Genomic DNA, 25,541 nt, shown 5'->3' on the forward strand with positions numbered 1-25,541 from the left:
AGCTGTGTATCTGGTCTTTTTAGGGGTCACTAGAAACTTCCTCCTACCGTAAAACAGGGCCCGAGCAGCTCCATCACAAGCCCGTGAGACTATCCTACAATCTTCTGGGTTTCAATTCTTTAACTGAAAACTATGTGGGTCCGATGAAGATACTTTTGAGTCCCCTGGGGTTGGGTTTTAGGGCTGTGTTCAGGCCCATCCTGTTCCAGCTCTGTGCAGAGCAAGGGCTCGGGAGATGGCCCAATGGATAAAGTACTTGTGCAAGTGTGAGAGGCTAAGCTGTAATACCCAGAACTCAGGCCAAGCGGGATGCAGGAGCAGACATCTGTAATCTCAGCGCACCTAGTGCGAGATAGGAGGCAGGTTCAGGAGAATCCCTGGAAGTCTTCTAAGGAAACCAAGTCTTTACAAGCTGGCCAGCCTTGCATAGGCAGAGGCAAACAACAACAGGGAAGAGAAGTACGAGGCTCTAGAGAATCAAACAGAGGACATGGGAATGGACGCCTCCATTTTGCTAGAGGCTTCTCTACCAGCCCTTGGGTCAAGCCTCCAACCAGGTGTAGGATCACAGAAGACATAGTCTTGTTCTAGAAGGGCAAACCTTATTGGCATTCCTACATGAACAGGAGAGTTGAACCAAGGTGATCTAACACCCGACCTCCCTCTTGGGCAAAATGGACAACAACCCTGGCATCTTTTCTCCTCCACCAGCCATGTTGACTAAGCCGTGCACGCAGGCTGCTCATGGCAGTCTCTGAGAGATGCCCCCTCATTCCTTCACAGACCTGCATCTACCTTGGGCTTCTGTATGATGTCTGAGGGGGTCTGGGAGTACTTATTTTTCATCCTTGGTATTTGAGAGTGGGGGAAGCAGGACCTGGCCAGCCTTTTCCAGCAAGGGCTGTTTCGTTAGCTTTCTCAGCTTTCTAGCTAACAGGATCTTGGCGAATCACTTACACAGATACAGAGAAGAGGTCTCCAGGGACAGACACCTAATAAGCTAAAAGATCGGACATAATTCATCATTTTACACACGTATTGCCACAGCCAAAATAAATACTACCATGGTTTCAAGTTTCTCAGTGAAAAACAAAATCTTTTTTCTTTTCTTTTCTTTTCTTTTTTTTTTCCCTGAGGGGAAACCATTTTCCAATAGACTTTGATCAACTTCCAGATGCTATTAGCTGACCAGTTTGTGTAACCCGATTATTATATGCATATGTATCAATGACACGTTTCTTGATACATTGAACAATCATTTCCTCCGTACCTAACATTTTTAAGGTAATTCTGCTATGAGCATGGAAAATTGCCATCCTTGAACAAGCTACCCCTTCTGGCTCAACAGCATGCTGCACACAGGCACGCAGGCTCAGTCAGACTGACTCTTCCCTAGTCAGCGATGCCCACAGCAGGCCAGATGTTTGTAAGGGAAGTCGTGGAAGCATTGGTCTTTGGCTTCTACAGGCCATGCATGCTCTCTGAAGTGAGGCAAAGCCTTTGCATACAGTCCTGCCCCGTGGAGGCTCGGGGAAGGGTTTGTTCTGGGCATCACCCATGGACTACACTGATAACAGATCTTTCTTTTCTTAGTCCTGGCCTCACTGGAAAACCTTTTTAAAAAACGTTGTACTAGTTTGTCTTTAATTCCTTTCATTGTTTCTAAGTTCTCTACTTGTTTTAAAGGACAAATTAAGCTTCTAATAAAGCTCTGAATGGCCACAGAGACTGGGCTGTTTTGGGGCTTTTATTCACCATAAATATTCGTCTAATGGCAATAACGGTGAGTTATTGGGTACCAGCTTGGTAATGGGCATTTTCCATACATTACCTTTGGAAGAAGGAACATTTCATGGGTTGCTGCAATTTAGTCCAGCTTATAATAACTTCCAACTCCTTTTACTGTACAATGTAGGCAACTGGACGGGCCATTCTCCTTCTGTCTCATTTTGGTTATTATTATTTTTTCTTCTTAGGAGTTTAACCCTTTTGTTTAATCCCATCATGTTGACTGATGAAGGCCATTTATAATCTTCATTCTCTCAAGGCACACTTACTCTGGCCAACTGAGGGGCATCCACAAATGTAAAGGGGCACTCTCTTGGGGTTTTGTCTTCAAGCCCGTGCCGTGACCTTTGACTTGAGAGTACATTCCTCATGGCTAGCAGGCCTCCAAAAAGGCCAGCTCAGCAATCAGCCTAACTGTGGGCTTTGCAGGGTCTTGGACATCTCCATCTGGCCATTATTCCTTGGAGGGCTATCTAGTAGTAATCTGGTCTCGTCTTCAGGTATTACAGTAAGGCTTGTTCTTCCCAGGATGGCTGCCATCTCTGAAGGAGCACCAGTGGCCCTGAGACAGCAGCAATGGATACTGGCTATGAACTTCGCTCCTATGACTGAGGTCTAGGCTTCAGGTCCTGTCTTCACCACTTAATGTATTAACAGCAGAGGAAGATGGTTACCATCGCTACATAATGTCACTGCCACTTGCCCGGTGTTGTCAGCCATTTTTATTCGACTCATAAAAATGAGGACGTGGCTGTGTTCCACTGTGGCTCTGTGTTTCCCTTGGACGAGTATAATAAGTGACACAAACCCTTTCATCTGCTTAGTGTCCATTTGCATATCTTCTCTAGTATCTTTGAGGATTTTGCCCACTTTAAACCATTTGTTGTTTATTTATGGACTTTCCCAGAGTTCCTTATATATACTGGGTACATCATTTGCCAGATTATAGACTACAGAAGTATCCTTCAAACTTTTGGCTTGCCCTTTCCTTCTGATGAAATAGGTTTCTTTTGATACAGGTAAATTTATGAGGATTTTTCTTTCTGTTGTCTGATTTTATAATTTCTCTAGAGAACATCTATTTTCAGGCAGTGAAGGTGCTGCCTTTTAACTTTCCCTGAAATTCTGTCATCTCGGTTTTATACTGAGGTCTAGCACCTGTCTCTGCAGCTGAATGAAACAGGAGACTCAGCCCCTCACTCGCTACCCTGGTATTGTTTGGTGAAAGGCTTTCTTTTCCAGCCAGCCTGCTTTGCTACGTGTGTAGAAAGGCAACTGTGCCCATGGCTGTCCTATGCCCACAGCTGTCCTTGGACTCCTGTCTTCTTCCACTGCTGTGTCTACTTTAAGCCAGTGCTACACAGTCTTGTTGCTTTAAGTCACTGCTACACCTTCTTGTTGCTTTAAGCCAGTGCCACACAGTCTTGTTGTTTTAAGCCAATGCTACACGGTCTTGTTGCTTTGAAGATTAAGTTTTGAAATTGGGTATTTATTCGGGGATGCCCTTGCTCTTCACCAAGACTCTATCTGTCTAGGTTCTCTGCTTTTGGGTTACTTTCCCCCTTAATATTTATGTGTGTTATTTCCTTTTCTTGTCCTATAGGACTGACTAGAATCTCTAGTAGGATGCTGGACAGGTGTAACAACCACATACAGTATTGATGATTTTAGAAGGAAAACATTTGGACCACTACTTTTAAATGTGCCACTAGAAGCAGGTCTTAATTTTTTATATATCCCTGTCATCAGATTAAAGGTTTCCCAATAGTCATAGTTAGCTCATTTAAAAAAAAAATCACGTATGGGACTTAACATTTTTATCATGTACTTTTTCTGTACCCAGTTAGATCAATTTTTTGTTCATTTATCAATATACCATCATATATATAAAGCAATATATATAATACATATATATATAAACAATATATTAACATACGTGTGTGTGTATGTATTATATTCATTTTTCAAGACAGGGTTTCTTTCTGTAGCTCTAGCTGTCCTGGAACTCACTCTGAAGATAAGGGTGACCTCAAATTCAGAGATGTGCCTGTCTACCTCTGCTTCCTGAGTGCTAGGATTAAAGGTGTGTACCACCCTTGCCCAGAATGTTCATTTTTAATGTTAAAGCAAACATATACTTTTGTAGTAAATCTTACCAAGTCATAGTAAATTTTATTCTTTTTAAAAACACCCAATTGGGTATGTTAATACCTTAAGTATTTTGCAAAATGTTTTATAACTCGATTATAACTTTCTTTTTAAGATTTAAGGCTGGTTATGGTGTCAGGGTTACACTGGTCTCAAAAAATGAATTTCTTTTTTTCTCTTTTACTTACTGAATCTGTGGGATGCTAACACTTCATTGATAGTGTTTTACTGGTGATAAACATTTTTTCAAAGTTTTACTTATTTATTTTATGTGAATACACTGTAGCTGTCTTCCGACACACCAGAAGAGGGCATCAGATTTCATTAGAGATGGTTGTGAGCCACCATGTGGTTGCTGGGAATTGAACTCAGGACCTCTGGAAGAACAGTCAGTGCTCTTAACCTCTGAGCCTTCTCTCCAGCCCCAACATTTCTTATTTAGAAATATAACAATTAGTAGTAAACTGCCTGACTCTGGAAGAATTTTCCGTTTGTGAAAGGTTTGATTGTGAATTTAATTATTTAATAATACCAATACAGCATTTAGATTTTGAGACAATTATCATCATTCTAATTCCTTTTCAAGAAAACTATCTGATCTAAATTGTCAAATTACTTCCCAAGGAGTGGGTCGCAGTATCTACTCACTGCTAATTACAGATTCACAGGAGCTGCTTCCTTTCATGGATTATGATGGCAATTTATGTTTTCTCTCCTTTTGCTAGGTCAATCTTGCCAATCTGCTAATTTTGCTCATCCTTAAAAAACATTTGTACTAATTATCTTTATTGTTTGGTGATCTCTATTATTTTTATTATATATGTTTTACTATTTATCTTAGGTTAGTTTCTTCTTTTTGAAATTTTTATCAAAATTTGGCTAACATATAGGATAACAAATGTATTTCATTATTGTTTCTATCTTCATTTAAGAACCCTATTTATTTTTAGATGCATGTGCATGGATAGATGTGGGTACACGCACATGAGTACTGGTGCCCACAGGGGCCTGAGTGCTGGGTTCCCCTGGAGTTGGAGTTACAGGTGGTTTTGAGCCACCTTGGTGTGGGTGCCCGGAACTGAAGCTGGATCCTCTGAAGGAGCAGTATGTGTTCTTAATCATCCCTCTTTTCCTAAGGTCTTGACATAGAAACCAGTCACTGGTGTCAGCCTTGGCCTTCCCCCCAGAAGGATATAAAAGTATAAATTCCAGCTCTCCTCACCCTTTCAGTGAGTTCCAGGTATTTCCATCGACTGCTCCTTCCCTTCCTGCTCAGACACAGCTGCATCCTAACTGCACGTGAGAAGTGCTCTTTAACGCAAAGCTTATTTGGAAATGCTACTGAGATTTAAATAAGACGCTATCACTCCTGACGTAGAATACAATTGCTTTGTGTGATCGTGGAGCACGAGCTACGGCGTTTTCGCAGTCTTAAGTTTCTTGGTATTTCATTTCCATGGCTCAAAATCGGGCCAGCCTGGACTGGTGTCTCTGTGCCTCGGGAAAGCCTGCATTTGCACTTCTTGGTGATGCACAGTACACACATTTAAGGCAGAGTGGCTGCTCAGGTACATACATTCCACAGACCCTAATAGTTTACTTATTTTTCTACTAGTTACTATAGGAAGATGTGTTTAAAAATCTACCTATGATGCTAGTCTAGTCAGTTTTTGTCATGACTTTTGAGTCGGCCAGTAATACATACTTATGAACATCATATCTTCCTCCTTAGCACTAGGAAATGACCTTTTTCCAATACCTTATAACGACCATGTCCTTTGTCTTAGAGACTATTTGGCAGCAGTATTAAGACATTTGCTCTAGTTTCCTTGCATTTGTTATATAAATAGTTGTGTGGTTTTTTTTTTTTTTTTTTGTCTCGAGGCTTCCATTTATCTGTATGCTTATACTTGAAGTGTGGATTTTTTAGACAATATGCAGTTGTGACTTTATAGCCAGCATGGTATTTTCCCTGTAAAGTGGAGGTTTTAATGTATTTACATTTAACACAGTGACTTGGGCCAGATTCACATTTGCTGGCTTCCTATTGGTCATTGCTGCCGGATTCACATTTGCTGGCTCCCTATGGGTCACTGCTGCCGGATTCACATTTGCTGGCTCCCTATTGGCCACTGGGGCCAGATTCACATTTGCTGGCTTCCTATTGGTCATTGCTGCCGGATTCACATTTGCTGGCTCCCTATGGGTCACTGCTGCCGGATTCACATTTGCTGGCTCCCTATTGGCCACTGGGGCCAGATTCACATTTGCTGGCTCCCTATTGGTCACTGCTGCCGGATTCACATTTGCTGGCTCCCTATTGGCGACCGGGACCAGATTCACATTTGCTGGCTCCCTATTCGTGTCTCCTGTTTCCATTCCTGTTCCTTCCGCTCTGTCGCCATGTCTGTTAATCTAGTTTTTAAATTTCTGCAGTTACTTTCTGGCTGGTGAAACTCTGCTCAGCACAGTCTGTAATATCCCTGGGCACACACTACGGAGATTTATTTTACAGTCTCAGTTGAGGTTCCCTCTTCTCCAGTGTCTCTAGACTGTGTCAAGTTCTCATACTACGAGCCAGCACAGCACTGATCCCTTGAAGCTGGAATTACGGGCTGTGAGGTGCCTGACCTGAGCGCTGGGAACCAAACCCCGGTCTCTGCAAGAGCAGTATGTGCTTTTACCACTAAACGTCTCTCCAGCCCCAAGAGTGACTTTACTCTCAAAGCTTGCTCCTTCTGGGCGCAGGGAAATGGAAGTTTAATCAACACCTCTATGTTGGTGAGATTTGAATTCCCAACTCCAGGCAGGAGCTGAAGTCTCTGCTCCTTTCAGCTTTCTAGTTATGGCTCGTCCTACTGTGCTCATCAGCATCCCCCCAAATTAGGAGCCATTAAAGCACCCGTGGGGTTGAGATACAGGATTGGGGTGGGGGTGGGGGAATCGCTTACTCCTTTATGAAATGTCTGCCCCTAATGGCCACACACGTTCACAACTGCAGACTTTATCCTCTGACCTCTCAGGCCACTGCAAGTGTGGTTTTTGTCCCTGAGTCCCTGCTGCTCCTTGTGGATGGCCAAGTGTCCCCAAGGAAGGGGCCATACAAGGGCTCACCCAATCCACTTTGCTTCCTTCCTGGATTAAACTTTCTATACTTTGCTTTAAATTGTTAGCCTCCAGTCTTGCCCATCCTTGGGAGTGGAATCCGTCTACCGTGAGCTTTTCTATCGCTGATGTAACTGAAACTCTTTCACCGGGTATTTATGGTTTTGTTTGTGTCTAAATAGTAAATGGTTCCTTTCATCTTCTTGAATTCTTAGCTCATTAATCCTGAAGGAAATCTCAGGTATTTCCCCCATTCCTTTGTCCTATCATACACAGCACACTTACAGCCCAGCATAATTAACAGCGAGGAGGGGAGGCGCTTCCTTAGAAAGTCTGCTTTGCCTCCCGACCGACGCTACTTGTTTATCCAGACAGGATTTGCCGTGTATTTGTGGTTTTCAGCTGGTCTGGAGACCAGGGTTGGTCTTGAACCTGCAATGATCCTCCTGTTTCTGTCTCCCCAGTGCTGGGACTGCAAGTGTGTCCCGCCATACCTTGGCCAACTGCAGGCCACAGCTTATGTCCGCTCAGCCCCCATGGAACTCATAACTTCCCATCTATCTTTCTCAAGCTTGCTCCCTTTGCCCCACCCTCTGACAGCTCTCCACCGTGTGTCTGTTAAATTCTGATGCCTGAGCATTCATGTTTCAAAGCCACCATCACTGAAGGGCTACAGGGGACAGAAATGTCCTCTCCCTGACAAGTCCTCACGGTGACCTTCTAACTTTAGTACTGTGCTGGTTATTTTTATGGAGCTGTGACAAAACAGCTCAAAGACACAATTTAAAGAAGGGAGATGTTTATTCTGGTGCACAGTTCAGAGGGTTCAGCCCACAGTTTCACCCTGTGAGCTTTGGCAGTGTCTCAGGACAGCGGGGGCAAGTGGGTGAGAAGGCGCTCACCTCACAGTGGACAGGAAGTAGACAAAGGGACAGAAGGGACCAAGAATAAGAGATTCTCAGTGATTCCCTCATTGTGAGTTGCTAAGTCCCAGAGCTTATGTCCCCAAATATCTCCAGATAGTGTCAGCTGGAGGTGACCAAGGGTTCAAAACCAGAACCTGCGGGGGACATTTTCTTTTCAGACCAGAACTAATAGCTCAGAATGTGACCTTGTGCTGAGAACGTATCCTCAGAGAAGTAATCCTGTTCAAATGAAGCCATCGGGGTGACATCTAAAGTTAACAAGTTAGGCCTTAATTGGCATGGCTGGTGTCTTTACAGAAGGAGACCCAGAGAAAGGTGTGTGTGAAAAGGACATGGCGTGAAGGCACGCAGAGAGGACGGACGGCCTCGTGCAGCCGAGAGTGAGGAAGTCAGGCCAGGAACTCAGGGAGACGTCCCTTACAACTGTCAGAGGGAACTGACCTCCCCAACTCTTTCCTTTGGGACTTGGTGCTCTCCAAAACTGTGGGAAATGCATTTCTCTATTGGGTTAAGTCATCTAGTCTGTGATATTTTATAACAGTAGCCCATAATGGGCATGCCTCTCCAACAAAAAGTTGTTCAACGTCTTAAATTTTCCTTCCAATTCACACCCGACTTTGTCTCAAGACTATACGTTCCTAAGATAGGTTTTGACTTCACCTTTAAATACGACAGCCTTTCTGACCCTCAGATTTCTCATACATAGTGTGTCATGTGGGGAGAGTGTCCCTGCTTATACCTGTAAACTCAAATGAGGGATATATGCATATATTTGTGTATTGGGTATGCATGTGCTTGTGTATGTAAGCACAGTAAGTATATACATAGACACGAATAGGCCTATATAATATTGCATACAAAAATGTCTAAGGCACGGGAGTCTTAAGTTCCCCACCACAGTGTTCCTCTTGCCTGAGTGTAACAGAAGGTCAGGAAAGCGCTCCAAGAGACTCCAGGCCCACAGTGCCCCTCTTTTAAGAGAGCCTTGTAAACCCAGCTCTCTGTTTCCTGTGACTTGAGTGGCAACCATGACACAGACGACAGAGGAAGGTAGAGGGGGTACCGAGGAACTGATACCACCAGAGGGCTTAAACTTAATGCCTTGCATAACCTACTTAATTTTTATACATTAGAAGAAATAAGGCTCTGGGGAAGGAGCGGAAACCAACATTTCAGGGAGTGGATGTTATAGAAATATAACGGAAGGAAGAGGGGATCACTAGCAGCACGTCAAATTGCATGAGTCAGGCTGGTGTCTGGTGAGTGAGACTTTAAAATATGTAAAGTTAAGTACAACATTCTGATGGTTTCCCAACACATTTCCGATGCTCTTTTTATCTGTCTGTGAAACGAGACAGATGAAAATTTGTTAGGCATTTCAAAGACTGCTGCTTTCATAATAATCAATCCTCTTATCAAAGAATGACTGAAACACAACTAGCTTACCAACGGCTTACCCTCTAGCTGTATACATTTTTATCTAGTCCAAATGGTAAGCAAAATGACTAACTTCTTCAGAGACTCTACCCTTTCCAGTTCTTTAGAGTGCCTCCAGATGGCATTAAAACTCTTTCCCCATTATATTCTGAGGCACAATTTAAAATTAGCAACATTTAATCATTTAGGACTGTCATGTTTATTATTTCTGAGAAAACACAAGGAAAGCCATCAGAACTTTAAAGGGATATCCCGAGGAACACAACCTATAGAGATACAACATCCAGCCACTTTGTGGAAGGCAGAGCCATTCTATAGACGGAAAGAGATCTCGGACAAAATAAGAACATGACACGATACTGTAGACTATGACTGCAAATGAGGGACACTTCATGTACCACTGAGAACACTGATCCAGAAACAGAGACAATCACAAAGTCACTTCTATAATAAAACATGTTCCAGTCTTCAAAAGTAATAAAATTAAACATTTTAATGCAGAAGCCTATGATAGATCATGATTAAACAGTCAGTGTTGGTTTGTGCTTCAGTGGTGTTGAGCATTGGTATATGAGATGATGATGATGATGATAACAATAATTAATAACATTATTATTTGACACTGGGCATGGACTCAGTGGCCTGGAACTCACCAAGTAGGCTAGAATGGCTGGCTGCTGAGCCCCACGGATCTGCCTAACACTGCCTTCCCAGTGTTGGGATAATAAGCATACGCTTGTACCACATGCCCCAGCAAGTGTTTAACTGACTGAGCTCTGGTACCTGAATTAGATATCATATTAACCATTAAAAACATACTTATGTTCTTTCAAGTCTGAGGGAAAAAAGATTGTAATGTAAGAAGGAGGGACAGGTACCTTCTAAGTGTCTTTTCTCATCTTTAAAAAACGCTTTACTTAAAGACATCAATGAACTCTTGGGATCTCGGTGATATTTATAGTTGGGTTTGTCACATATTTCGGAGGTGGGACTGCGGATGGCAGGCAGGCTTTTTAAGGGACTTGGGCACTTCACAGTATGTGGCATGCAGGACAGAATGTCCCCCAAGCACATGTGAAAAGTTCTGCAAATCTTATGTCAGTGTTAAAAGTCTCCAGCCAAATTTTAAAGGGCTCATCTCCATTCTCCCCAGCACTCTCTAGTCTAATTATATTTCTACTTTATAAAGAGGAACATTTGCATTTGCAAGATCCCTTTTCTATGCTAAAGCAGGAAAAACCTCAAAATGCGTCTGTACCCGAAAGCATTTAAAAAGGCATTATCATGAAAAGAGAGATCTGTGGGCCTCCTTTCCACTCTGATTACCACTATTACACGATACTTGCACTGTTTCATTTTATAAGGCATATTAAAGAACAGTCATCTCAGAGAGGAACTGGAAAGACACTTACGAAGTGTTCGATGCGCCATTGTCTGGACTCCCTGGCTCCGCATCAGCTTTCTCTTAAAAAAACAAAAAAAAAACAAAAAACACCAACATCAGTTTCAGAGTTTTTAAGATGTAAGACTAAACATACTTCTATGCTCCTATTAACAAGCTTTCAAAGTGTGCAGCAGGAGGCTTTTAAACATCTTTTATTGTTTGAGAACCGAATGTGAAAAAAAAAAAAAAAAAAAAAAAAACGGTTTCGCTTTGGCAATACAATTGCCCAGGCACGGGGCCCTGAGAAGGTACCAAGGAGCTATTTGCAAACAAGCAGAGACATGGAGTGCAGACCGTGCCAGAAGATGAATATCTTACAATGGAATCAGTTTCTCTCCACTATGTTTTACAGAAAGTTGAAGGAAATGAACTCATTAGCGCTGCACATCCAAGGCATGCTCAACTTTGATCCCTTCTGCTAACACGAGCCAAACGGGGTCAGGCTGAATTAGAACCTGGAGAGAATTTCACAAAACCGTGATGCCATTGTCATGAGATGTTTAAGAATTTTATCCCCTGGACAACTCTGGCAGCAGGTTTTGGGGCTCCCAATAAAAGCAGAACACGATATAAACCAGAAATCCCTTCTGACCATCGGAGAGGCAAGTGAATGAACATTTCTATGCGACGTGGCTATTGGATTTAGTTTTAGGAGTTTGGAAGCAGTCCAGATTCTTTTCAAACAGGCATAAGGTAATACTTAATCCTGGACCAACGGGCAGTTTGAAATGTGCACCCTCATTTTGTAAGGAGCTCTTCTGGTTTTCTGGCAATGGAAGGGAAGGGCTGCTCATGCTATGGTATTGCTACAGAGGGCTCTACAGCGCCAACCCAACAGGAAGGGTTGAGGTGCAGGAGATAAGCCAGTGGCAGCAGCTAAGCTTCCTTACATTCATGGTAGGCCTAACACCTCCCAGCATCCTTTGCTTCTGCTTAGCCCCTTCTACCCAAACACTGGACGGTGATATCACTTGTCTTCTATCCACCCTGGCTTGTGGTCATATCGCTTTGGGAACAACCTTCTGGAATACACAATGAACTTATCTGTCCAAACTGAGCTCAAAAGCCTACTCTGTAGCTGCTTGAAGGAGATTAAACAATTTTGAGGAAGAAAAGACAAGTTATATACACAAAGCTCAGATTTAACTGTGGTGTCTATATTGTGCTAGAACACTCAGAAGAGGCAGCCAGCCACTCAGTCCAAATCCCATTCATTAAGAAGGAAAAAAAAAGCCACAATACCTACGTGACTAGTTGGTGCCCAACCCAGGTGAAACATGTTCAGATAAAAGCAAACACGACAGACTGGCTTGCTCTAACACACCGAGTTTTACATTACATTGCATCTTCTGGGCGGAACTGTGGTATGCTCATTTAGGAGACATGTAAGGACTGGTCAAGGGGCCTGTATGCTGGAAAACAACCTAATTTAGCCCTTTCCAGATTCCTATTCCCAGAACCACCACCATTCCTGCCAAAATCCCAAAATACAACCGTGGCACCTGTGTTATGTAAGATAGAATTAAAGGTTTAATGCTTATATACATGGACTCTCCTCCCTCCCCCAAGTTTAGAGAAATGGGTTACTGTTCCCAGGGAACAGCTGCCAACAGTAACACTGAGGCACCATCACAGTGGAGGATATCAGACAGGATCAGCAGTACTAGACAGTAAACATTCCCAACTGTTCCAGTCAGAAAACAGGGAATCATTAGAAGATAAAGAAAGACCTCGATCGGGCATCTCCGTGAATGTTTTACCTTGACCAATAATCCTGCCAAGGAGCCAGGCTGAGAGGATCCAGGTTGGATTGCACATGGGGTCCAGGGACTGGAGGTGTTGTGGACTGGCTTCAGCATGGGCACAAAGCCGCAGCTCATTATCTCTGCTCTTAGCAGCATTTATGTTGTGGCAACAGGGCAAACAGAAGAGGTTTGGACGAATAGGAGAGATAACATGGGGCCAAATGGGACATGCACAGGAGAAGTCCGATAGTGGGTGTTCTCGGCAACCTCGGTGCCAAAGGGACTGGCACTTTCTGGGGAGAAGCAAGGCCCAGATTGAGACAGGAATTGCAGTTTCTTTTCATTTTTCTTTTTCTTGTCTTTTTTTTTTGGGGGGGGGGGGGAGAGGGAGCATCAAGCAAATTAAACCCCCAACGTCTTTGAGAATTTAGGTGATGCAATTTCTGAAGTCAATTTGAAATGTTCAGGGCACGAGCTACTGAGAATCATCACCGCTTCAACCAGGCCTCCAGGGAAAGCGACAAAGGGCAGTCAGAAAGCCTCAGGATCAGGAGTTTGCAGGTGGCTGCTTGTGCCCCACAGAAAGGACTCATGGGAGTCACCTTACATTAGCTCTTGGATGCCACCACTCTCTTTGGGGGGGAATCTGCATTGCTCATTAAAAAGTAAGGCAGAAGATGTACAGGTCGGTCATTTTGCACAGGGGAATAGAATTTCAGAGAGGAAAGAGGGAAATGAGTCACAGAAAGCATCGTGCAGATATCTGTGAAAATGCATCCGGATATATGCAAATGTATATAAAGATATTAATCTATCTATCACGTGTGTGTGTGTGTGTGTGTGTGTGTGTGTGTGTGCCCCATGAGGGTGAGGCATGCATACCATAGCAAGTATGTCTGAGGACAATCTCTGGGAGTTGGTTCTCTCCTATCATCTCGGTTGTATGGTAGATCTCAGGCACTGAATACAGGTCACCAGGCTTGGTAAGAAACACTTTTATTCACTGAGTCATCTATCTATCTATCTATCTATCTATCTATCTATCCATCCATCCATCTATCATCTATCTACCTACCTATTATCTATAATCTATGCATCTATTAACTATAATCTCTCTATTATCTAGATTATCTATACACATAGATAGTCTATTATCTACAGATTATCTATGTCTATAGATAATCTCTATGTATCTATTACTTATAGATATTATCTATGAATCTACTATCTATAATCTGTTATCTATAGATTATTTCTCTATCATTTCTATATATCTTCCTTCCTTCTCCACTGATCCACCCACCTATCATATATTATGTATGTATGATACACGTTTTCAGTGTCACAAATGCCTTCTGATGCAGTCACTAAAATGGAAGTAAATGGGCCGAGTGCAGCTTAGAACTTTTAAGGTACAGTCACTATAGAGATGGGTAGAGTTGAGGCATGAAACAGATCGATCACCCAGCGGGTCATTTAAAACATGATAAAGCTTCCTTTATAAGTGATTACACACACTGAGGGCTCCTGTGTGCCTGGTATTCTGCCTGGTAGAGGTAAAGATAAAAAATAATCTGATTCCCATTCCTTTCGAGATAGCGAGTGCCCTGCTGGGTTTCATGGGAACAACCTTCCTGACAAAGAAGAGTTTGGAAAGGGAACCAAATCGACCCGTGGAGTCCATGGCTTTCTATGCCCTGTTGTTGTTCTGGTTTGATGTCTTAGCTTTTTATTTTGGACATGTAGTCGGCTGGAGAGGGAGGAAGGGAAGGTCTGAGAGGACTGGGGGTGGGGCAGGATGAAAACGCTCAAAACACACTGTATGAAAAGTTTAAAAATAATGAAAAAGCACAATATACAGCAAATGCCAGCGGGTGAGCGGCATCTAGCAAGACTGTGATAAACTGTGCCTTGGTTTTGAATTTTTTAACTGAAATGTTACCAAAATTACTAAAATACTGGAAAAGGTTCGCACCCCCACCCCAATAGACACGCAGTATGCTGAGATTTCTCTCAAAAGAAGACTCAGCCATCCTGTGACACTTCCCACAATTGTAGTCACGTGTAGTTCAAGTGCATTTGGGCAAGCAGCAGTGACTTCACCCGCTTCTGTTACTTGTTACCCTGCAATTACTACTCTAAACAATGTATCTGCCTTAGATAACATCTACTCCCATTCATGTAATAAACTCTCCCTCCGTAATTTTCCCTAATTCAGTCTTTACTTTTAGCATTTCGTGTATGTATTCATGACTGTAAGTATATTTAATCTTTAATTTCTCACATTAAAAACAAAGTCAAAGATTTATCTCCTCCAAAGAAAAGACAGAACATAATCTTCTACTTCTTGACTAATCTGCTTCTTTTAAGAATAATTCTGTGTTTTTATTTCATGTGTGTGAATGTTTTGCCTGCTTGCACATCTGTGCATCAAAGGAGTGAGGTGGCTCTAGGGAAAAGTGCATCAGCTCTCTTGGAAGTGGATAAGGACAGTTGTTAGCTGCTGCGTGGGTGCTGGGAACAAGCAAGTGTTCTTACGGCTGAGCCCCCTCCGCAGCTCCTCAGCTTCTGTTTTTATACAAAGCACATTGAGGAGGCTCACTCACGGCTCCTTTCCTCCCTCCCTTTCTTTCTCAGCTCTAAGCAGCTAGATCTCTCCTTTTACGCTGTTAAAATTTAAAATAGTCATATTCTGTTCAATCATAATCATTAACAAACCACCGTTGTTAATACAAATTAAGGAATTATTGGATTTGCTTATAGGTCAATTAGAGAAATTACAAAGCAATCATGAGCACTTAGAGTCTAATATGAGTATTAGATAATAACGAACAGGGCAGTGAGGGCTGACCCATGCAGAAGGAGGTCAACGCTTGCGAATTTGTGCCAAATGCTTGTCACTCTTTCATTCCACTGCTCCATGGGTCAGTTATGCTCAAGTAAAGGCCAGGCCAATCTTCCTAAAAGATTGCTAAACAGTATGTGAATTTACTTTATTTAATTTATGTGAATTAATGCACATAAAATGCATAGGTAAATGATTTGGGAACAGTAAAAAGTTTTTAAAAATTAAAATGAACTATGGAAACACCTTCCAGGTGGGAAACAAACAGTAACGAATGGTCTAGATCCTCCAGAGGGCCTCCAGTGGGTTCAATCCTCTTTCCTGACCTGCTGTCAAGTAGCTAGAAAGAAGATTCTAGTTCAACCTTCCTGCTCCTTTCTGGATAGATAGACCACCAGGGACACATTCCCTGGTCATTGCGGTTTCTCACTTTATACGAATGGAACTGTACTGCAGTTCCATGGTCCTCTGAGTCTTGCTGTTGACGCTCAAGAGCAGGCTTCTTATAATCGGCCACCAGGATGTGCATAGCCTCTTGCTACAGAGGTGTTCTGTGAGCTTCTGACCTACAGTATTAGCCTCAGTGGGACTCCAGTTCCCATGGACTCATGGTCCGTCACCCACCTTCCCTGGCTACTTTCATTATGAAGCTTTGCTTTCAATACTGATACAACAAGGTTCAAACTTCGTTCTGCCTGTAAAGTCTTACCACACTCATCTTTTGCTCTATAAATTCGAGGCCCAGCTTGCAGACTTCCATATATGCGGAAGTTTGAAACTTGATGGGCACTGTACCGAATCTACAGTTCAATGTGTAAAGAATGCTAACCTGTACCTTCAAATGCCCATCCCTGATGCTAGGTCACCTGTAATGTTTCTCAATAGTTTGTTAAAACTTCTTAATTAATTCTAATCATCCATCTGTGGGGTTTTCAGTGTTCTATCAATATATTGATGATCGCACCGCTCCGGGAAATAAGTTCGGGGATTTGCACCCTAATGAACACTTTTCCCTTTTCTTAGTTTACGGCTGCGATCAAGGATTCTACCCCACCGGGCCCATTTGAACTGGCGCTTTTGCTGAAGCTTTAGAGGGTGAGAGAAATACCTGAAAAGAATCGGATAAAGATTCTTCCTTCCAACCTTGGGTAACCGTTCCTGGGAAACACTTGGTCTTCCATTCCCAACTTAATTGACATTTTTCCTTGAATTACATATATTGAATTTTATCAAGTATTTTCTCAGTGTCTTAGATTAAACATATTTTCTTTTCATAATTACCACAGAGAATTACATAAGTATTTGAACAGAATCTGATTTTGAATTACTAGGACAAGTAGGACTTCTTAATTATTACACTTTGAAATGTATTTTATACTTTGCTAGATTTAATTAGCAAACATAGTCTTAGGATGCTTGTGTACTAGGATCATTAAGAAATTGGTTTACACGTTTTCTTTCTTGTATGGATCTTGTAAAGTTTTGATACCACGGTTATGCTGGCCCTAGCGAACGGGGAATGGCTGCCCTTCCTACGAGGATCTCCAAAAGTGGGTGCCAGCTCATTCCTGTGTTTGGTGGAATCCTTGGTAGAAAGCAACCAGCTTTAGCATGTGCAAAATGATTTTACATTTAAAAATGACTGAGCCATTTTTTAAATAAAATTTTTAAATAATTTTTTAAATAAATGGTTGTAGGTAGGACTGCTCAGGCTAGGTGTGTAAAATTTTTATATAAAATACATAATTTCTAAAATTAGATAATTATAAACATATACTATGATAACATTAATTTCATGTAGTTTTGCCTTTGGTTACATGGGATTTTGAAATAAAATATTTCACTTAACTATCTGTGGACAGCCGCACCAGGGAGCCAGGAGGGTGCTGCATCTCCTGGGATTCCATGGGGTTGTGAGCTGGAATGGCTCTCTGGTCTTCTGCAAGAGTGGTACCCAGCCTTAACTGTGAGGCCCTCTCTCTACCCACCTAGAGTTTTCAGTTGATTTAATAAGTTCCTTCAGCTAACTGCAGCTATATGTCCACGGTTTGCTGATTTCCATGGCTACGCTTGTGAGATCAGCTTGGGCGTTTCTTTCTTATAAACAAAATGTATTAAAGGGTACGCAAACCTTTCCCTCTTTTGTGTCTGGCAGTGAAGTGCACATGCGGGCTTCTTTCCATTTACCTCGTCATGGACCTTTGGGTTAGAGGTCCATGTGGATAATTCTCAGCTGCCATGTGCCCCTCCCTATTTGGGAATTCCAGTCAGGTGTGTGGTAATCTTCCCTGCCTCATCTTTTAAATTCCACGGTCTGCTTTTGGCCGCCCTAAGCTGCATTCTTCATAATTTCTTACGTTCAGTTTCCTCTTTTCTCAAGATTGATTTATTTATGTATAGGAGAGCTCTATTTGCATATATGCCTGCATGACAGAAGAGGGCCTCAGATCCCACTACAGATGGTTGTGAGCCACCATGTGGTTGCTGGGAATTGAACTCACTCAGGACCTCTGGAAGAGTAACCAGTGCTCTTAACCACTAAACCATCTCTCTAGCCCCAAGTTCAGAGTTTTGATTCATTAGTATTTTTTTTTTCTCAACAATTTTCAGTCTGATATTAAACCTCCCCAAGGAAAATTTAATTTATTTTTTTTTTTAATTTATAGAAATGTGTCTTAACATTTCTTCTTTTGCTCTTTACCCTACCTTCCATCTTTTCTTCTATATCTGTAAGATAGCTCACATTATGGCCTTTACAATTCTAATGTCAGAATTCTGTTTTTACTGAATATGTGTACAGTGTTTATTTCCCTTTTACACAAAGTGTTTTTTACACAAAGTGTTTTTTACACAAATTGTGTACCACTAAATATTTTTTTGCAGGGGGGAGGGGGATGCTATTTAGTCGAGGTTTATTTTTTGACCCTTTTTTCCTGGTGTTCCCAATGAACTGGACCTTGGTGCTGAATTTTTTAATTTTTGGTTTTCTTAGCCTTCTTTGATCTTTCCCATCTGTGCATCAGAAAAAACAATGAGGGGTTCGATTGTATATGCCAGATTTGGGGCTGCAACCACTGCTTATTGGTTTTTATTGATCCTATTTTTAACTCTCGCCGTCATTTATGCAGCACCCACTTGTTTTTTACAGTGATCTCTTGCTCTTTTCTATGACCACGTCGCTCACAGGTCTTCCTGCAGACTCCTGCACTTGTGCCTCTGATTTCCTTGCCTTGGATGACACAGCTCTCTGAGGCCTTGCCTCCTCTCAGGGCTCACTGCTGTTCACTCTTTTGAGCAACACAGTGATCAACTCTAGGGAGGTGTCCATTTCTGCATCAGAACACTGATGGAGCTTTCTAGAACACCCGTGCCTTGGGAAAGAAGGGTTGATGTACAAGACAGGGATGTTGCCAAGAACTTCACAAGAGAAGACAGACCTGTAGATGAGCCGAGAGCCCAATACCCTCCCTTCTTGTTCCCTAAGAAAAGTAGGAGTAATTTACTTTGGGTGAGCAGAATTTTTGGTTAATCACCTTGCTGAGAAAAGTTGCTCCCCTTTCCCATCACGGGATTAATCCCACTTCTTGGATCTAGCGTCATCTTAGAGTCTACTCTGTTTCTTTCTAGGAGAGCTAGCCAACTGTTCATCTTTAAAGCAAATATTACTGTAGTTTGGGTTTTCTGAGCATTTTGAAAGGAAAATGAAATGGGAAGTTTATGTGTGACTAGCTCGGTTGGGGAATATAGGATGACACGTGTGGAATAGGCCAGGTATCCATCATGACCACCCATGCCTGTTTCACTGTGTTTCCATGGAGACCTAGAGCCCACCCAGGGGCTCCCAAGGGCTCTTTTCCCATTCCAACACGTACTCTCTGTTGATTCTTCTGTGTGAACTGTAATTTGGCTGCTAAGGCTGTGTGTCAGAAGGGGCCCATCTTTCTGTTCACAAGGTATCACTCTTTTCTGTACTCGGGGTGGCTGCTGACTTAGTCTCGTTTCTGTAGTGTCATGGTCATTGAGTAAGGATTCCAAAGGGGAGGGGAGGAAGCACTTAAGATCAATTCGCTGCCATCTGAACAGGCATGCTCCCAACTTATAAAACAGGGACCTACACCATGTGCTTTCAAATGTGAGTATACAGTGGCACCTTTAACATCTTAGTATTATAACACAGAAGCTTATTAAACATTGAGTAACTTGTCACGGGAGCAGACTTACTAGTCCCCACAGGTGGCTCTGTCCCAGAAAGCCCTACAGAGGGTGGTATATGATGCCATGTGCCAATGTTCCCCCTAGTGACCATTTTCTACTTGTGCATGAATTTTATGGTACTTCCCAGTACAATGTGTGGACATCTTTTCCCTCTAGCTCTCCTGCCTCACAGATGTCCAGGGGATGAGTCTTAGTTCCACAAACACACTCAGCAGTGCCAACTGACTTTATCTTCCTATAGAGCTTCATAAGTAGCAAAGGCTGTTCCCAGCTCACTGGCTGCTCCAGAAACATACACAGCCCATTCAGTCTTTATGAGCTTGCTTTTAGGACACAAACAGGGCAGCTTATGTATTTTTAATGCCCCAGACAACATTAATGCCGATTTGTAAGGGCCAAGGAAGAGAATTAAACTCCCTTTCATAGAGTGCTCCCTTCTTTGACGGCAGAGCTCATGTTCTTCATTAGACACTGGTTCAATAAGGAGACTACTTCCTATCTCGTCTAGTCTGCCTCTTTCTGGAAGAAGGCACAGTATATTTAGCAAGTGTGCACTTCCTTCATAGAGTCTAAGGTCATTTATTGGGAAGCCTTCTGATTGGATTTCTTTGCCTATTCATTTTCTTCGAATTCAGACATCTTGTTCCCTGCTGTTTGATTTGTTTCTCTTGTGTATACCAAAGACTGGCAGTGCACAATACTCTTTCTTCTAGGATCTCTTTGAAATGCACTATTCGATGTTTTTGGCCACCTCTCCCCGAAACAGCCACCCTCAGAGCCATCTTTAGGCCACGCCACAGGAACATCCACTCTCCTTCTTGATTCAATTTCCTGGACACTTCTCTGAAACTACTATTCATGTCCCCCTCCCCCAACTCAGAAAGCAATAAAGAGACATCAGAAAGGGACAGAGGCATTCTTACTTGGATTACTGTGTCCAGAGGATACAAGTTGCGAGTCCTGAAAAGACAAGAAATATCAATGAGTCCCAAAGCGGAATACACGATTAGATCTATTACTGATCTATTACTCATGACGTGGAGCCAAGTCCCCACGCGTATCTCCTGCTACTCTCACGAGAAACATTTACACAAATGTGCTCACCAGCATTCTGTGGGCACAGTTGACAACTGGAGTTGCTTGTCATTACTGAAGTTTGGTTATGTTTCATCGAGGTGATATTTCATAATACAAAACAAACATTCGGAAACAAAAACGCTCAGTGGCGTGGAGCACGGTTACGGTGTCATGCAACCGCCACCTCCACCCAGGCGCAACGTTTTCCATCACAAAACAGAAAGCCTCTGTTTAAGCAGCTTCTCCCAAGGCCTCTCCACTGTCCCCTAAGCCCCAGCAGCCACTCACTTCCATCTCTGTTCCCAGGCCTTTATATTCTGCACATATTAGGCACACGGAGCCACAGAGCTTGTGAGCTTTTGAGCCTGGCTTCTTCAGTTAGAATGCCACATTGGAAGTGCTTTTTTGTTGAAGCAGATATTGGTATCCAATCAGTATCCATCTCTTCCCTCCTTTTCTCCAACCCTGAACACCCCCCCCCCCATCTTCCTTTCTTCTCCTCTTCTTTCTCTGTCAAGGTCTCACAATACAGTCTACACCAGCCTAGAACTCGGAATTCTCCTACCTAACAAGAATTTTGTGTGCTGGGATTGTGGGTCTGTGCTATTGCTGCAGGGTATTTGACCACACTGTGAACTCTGGAATTGTGTTGTTTACTGGAACAACCTGTTTCTAGTTGTGGTGTGGCTCAGCCTTAACACCTTTAATCCCTCTGGCTGGAATGCAGACACACCCTTAGTACGCATCTTTAATCCCAAACAATGAACCTAAAGTTAGTTTGTAGAAAGAAGCAGCCACGTTTGAAGGTGATGTCTAATTGAGTGGCAGACAAAGTGGCGAATCAGAGAAAGACTAGACAGAACAGAATATGCCCAACTTTCATGAGAAGAGAGAGGAAAGGGAAGCTACTGGAGGGGCAGTGCAGAGAGAGAGGAAGCAGTTTTACCTGGAGAGTTTTACAGACAGGTTGCAGAGAGAAAAGGGAAAGACAAGCATGAGCCAGAGAAGGAGAAGGAGCCAGATTAAAACAGATTGCCAAAGTTGGGATGAGGGCAAGCAGAGCCACTCAGAGGCCAAGAGAGAGTCCAGATTGAGTCAGTTAGATTGGAGAGGAGTTTGAGGAACAGCGGAGATGCATCAGCCAGCCAAAGAGCAGAAGGAATAAGAAAGTGTGAGCTTATTCAGCAGTAAGTCTTAGAGGCTGAAAACATTCTAGGCCTAGATAAGATTGTACAAAGGCCAGAAGCTTCCAGGACTAGGCCTAAGTTAGTAGACAGTGGCAGTGGGCCTCAGAAATGACAGTCCCAATGGGTGAATAAAGTCATTCTAAGGTGCTTCCTTTCATTTTTAAGTTATTTTATGCATCCACTTGCCGATAGATGTGTACAGTGTCTATATTTTGTGAGCAACACTGCTATTGACATGCGTATACTGGAACGTAGCTTGAAACCCTTTTTTTGTACATACCTAGAGGTAGAACTTGGGGTCTTATGTAACTACGGTTTTGAGAAGCACTAAGACCATTTCCTGTAGCAGAACCATTTCCCTGCCAGCACTTGTTATTCCCAATTGATTTTGAGTCAATTTGACTTGATTTGAATTGATTCCATTCACCACACAGGCCATCTTTGTGTGAGCTAAGTGGTAGCTCCTTGTGCTTTTTTTTTTTTTTTTTTTTTTTTTTTTGCATTTACCTACAAATGTCAGGCATTTCTCCACGTGGGAGATGGCTATTTTCATTCTTGAAGAAATACCCACTCGAGTAATTAGTTTTAATGTAATTATTCACCTTTTTGTTATTGTGTTGAAAGGTTCCTCATACAGTTGGTTCTATACCCCTATCAGATAAACGGCCTGCCAATAACTCCGTTTCCTAGTCTTTTTCTTATTACTGATAATGTTCTCTGATGCACAGAACTCTTACATTTTATTATATTTATTTAAATTTTCTTTTGTTGCTCATATGTTGGGTATGGCAACTTAAGAGTCTGTCACCTAGCCCAAGGTTATGAAGGGTCAACTTGGCATTTTCTTTATGAAATTTATGATTTCCGTTTCCAGATTTAGCCACGAATACATTGCATTAATGTCTTTGAACTTAACTCATTTGCCTCTGAATGTACCCTACTCCAAATACACTTACAGATGAGGCCGCCAGGCTCATCCTGACTGGACACACTCTACTAAGCAATAGTGGTCATAGCACTGTGATAGACATAAAGATTATTACATATAACCATTTACCATTTATGCAAGGGCATAAATCCAGTGTCACTCTGTATATTAGATCGAGTTACTAGTCAGGTAAGTAGAGATTGAATCAGATTTTACTTGTATTAAAATGTAAATATATACTTCTGTCTTGAGAATTGTATTTTTTCTTTCTTTGAAAACTTTTTTTTTTCTTAACATAAAATATGAGTGAACTGAGGTGGCGAGGGTGTAAATAAAATGTGAAGCAGTGCATATGATCTAAAATTCCTATATAATTCTGATGTGTAGAATTAAAATCTAGTGAAATGGAATTAACTACTATTACATCATGTCACGTGTTTCTACAAAAGTTTGGTCTAGCAATGCAGTTGCTACAGGGAAGGGGGAGTCATTTAATCTGACCGGTGATATTCAAACCCTAGTAATAGTGTCTATTTTAGAAAGGCACCTCTCTGGAATGGTATAGAATATGCCAGTCTGTTGGGTAGAAGCTGGGTATCCTGAGACATGCCCAGGACCTAAGCAACCCTTCTTAGGAACCATGAGCTATTGACCTGCAGAAGAGCAACGAGTTTAGTTCTTACTCTGAAACTCAAGCTTTGGAAAACTGCTGTGTGAAGATGAAAGAAATACACTGCTCTTCAAGTGATGGGCTGAAGCCTAGTCTGCAAATGACTTTAGCCTACTTTGGATAGATTCTGAAATTTAAAAAAAAAAATCTTTATTTGTGGACCCACAGTTAAGGACTCCAGATGGGTTTGTGTACTTTCCCACTTAATTTAGAGTCTATATGCAGGCTCGAGTGTGCTTTAGCTTTAATTTGCAGACAACATTTTGAGCCTCGGTGAGCTTCTCTGTTGTGTGTAGGCTGTGGCTCTATGCTGGGGGACTCACAGTCAGCTGTGTGTAGGCTGTGCCTCCGGGTGTGGTGGTGGGGGTGGGGGAGTGGCGAAGCTCACCATCAATGGACAAGGATGGTAACTGGCATGGATTTCAGGACTCAGCTCATCCTCCGAAAAACTGCAGCAAGGCCTTTCCTGACTGTCTGTCCACACTAATGGGGATAAAATGTCTGCTTGCTGATACATCCTAGAGCTCATATAGTAACTACTGGCATTCACTCCTCTTAAGTAAAGAACGCAGGTAAGCTCACCGTTGACCTGAATCTTCACTGCTACATCCTAGAGGATGAAATTTTAGGTGAAAAACCCTCTGAGTAATGACTTATTTTTTCATTTTGCAGGGGTAGAGGAAGCGAAGCAGAATATGCTTAAAATAATTGCTAGTTAAAAATATAATAAAACACCGCAGAAGCGTTCTGTAGAGAAGGTAGAAATGAACTCAGACCTTGTTCCTTACTGTGCTGATGTCTACTGGCTGGTGCACAGACCGCCAGATGTTAGCTCAAAAAATACTAACTCATTAGACTCCAATATTCCCAGACTGCCATTCTCTGGGTAGAAATGATATCGCCTTATTCTTTAATTTTTTTTCCAATGTGTGTGCATAGGTCAGACAATTTCTGGGAGTCTATTCTCAACTTCACCCATATTTGAGGCAGGGTTTCTCATGATTGTGTCTCTGCACTGCATATACAGGCTAGCTGGCCTGAGAGCTTCCAGCTGACTAGCCTTGTCTCCTCTTCCTGTCTTGCTGTAGGAATGCTGGAGTTTCAGATGCTTAATACTGATGTGGCTAATTTATGTGGACACCAGGCTTGCAGAGCAAGTCCTTTTACCTAGAGCCATCTGTCTGGCCCTCACCATCATTCTTAATGTCAGTTGGCCCTGCATGTTATTAGTCTGTTCTTAAAGGCATTAGCTTCTTTAAGACACAAGGCACCATCTTAACCCTGATAAAGGACCTGCCGCCCTTCCCTGTGTAGTTATCTGTGAAATCCCGGAGGTCTCCACAATGTGCAGACTGCTCCTTCTACAGGAAGCCAGTGCCAGGCTGGGTCACAGCACAGGGAGATCACCACTTTCTCACAAGGGCCCAGAAGCCGAAGCCCTTTCCATTTTTGTGTCCATGCCAACTACCCAGACACCAACACATTGTAGCTTCTACCTCAAAGGGTGTCTCTCCCTTGTGACCTTCCGCTGGCAGCTGCCCGGGGATGGGAATACCAAGCCCTGCTGCTGTTCCCACATTCTTCTCAGCCGTTAGTTAGGCTACTGCAGTATTGTGCCAGTGCTTCTCACCCGCTTCTTGCTACTTCAGGGCTATGCCAGTGAATCCAGAAGGGATTCTAACCGGCTGGAAGTGATGCCAAGAGGCTGTGTGAGGCTTCAGCTGGTGCGCTCTGACCTACTTTCCTCTCAGGATATGGGCCTCCCTGGCATCTGGTTTCTGTAATTCAAGGATGACTCGCTCTCTGAGATCTTCCCGACTCTCAGGAGACCTTCTCTTTTCCTTCTTCTTCTTCTTTTTTAAAAATTTTCAAGCACAAGATTTTAAAAGGAAAACTATATTAAGGTATGAATGTACATATTTTAAAAAGACAACTGATAATGTCATAAAATCTCACTCTTGTGATTCTTAATCCAAGCACGGTTCCATGGTAACAAACAAAGTTCAGAGAACCGGAAGAAACAAGT

General features: G+C 42.5%; 1 protein-coding gene across 7 annotated transcripts in view; it reads right to left on the bottom strand.

Moving 5' to 3' along the window:
• The window catches only part of Aff3 (AF4/FMR2 family, member 3), a 454,786-nt gene that overhangs the window by 133,903 nt on the left and 295,342 nt on the right, over positions 1–25,541 (bottom strand). For all 7 annotated transcript variants that reach the window (XM_030251556.1, XM_006495737.4, XM_011238447.3 and 4 more), the window contains 2 exons: positions 20,577–20,613; positions 10,817–10,868 (listed from right to left, as the gene is read on the bottom strand). In XM_030251556.1, coding sequence (XP_030107416.1) covers positions 10,817–10,868; positions 20,577–20,613 — 89 coding nt within the window. The remainder of the gene's footprint in view (positions 1–10,816; positions 10,869–20,576; positions 20,614–25,541) is intronic.

Source organism: Mus musculus, chromosome 1, assembly GCF_000001635.26.
Source record: "Mus musculus strain C57BL/6J chromosome 1, GRCm38.p6 C57BL/6J".
In the NCBI taxonomy this organism is placed as follows: Eukaryota; Metazoa; Chordata; class Mammalia; order Rodentia; family Muridae; genus Mus; species Mus musculus.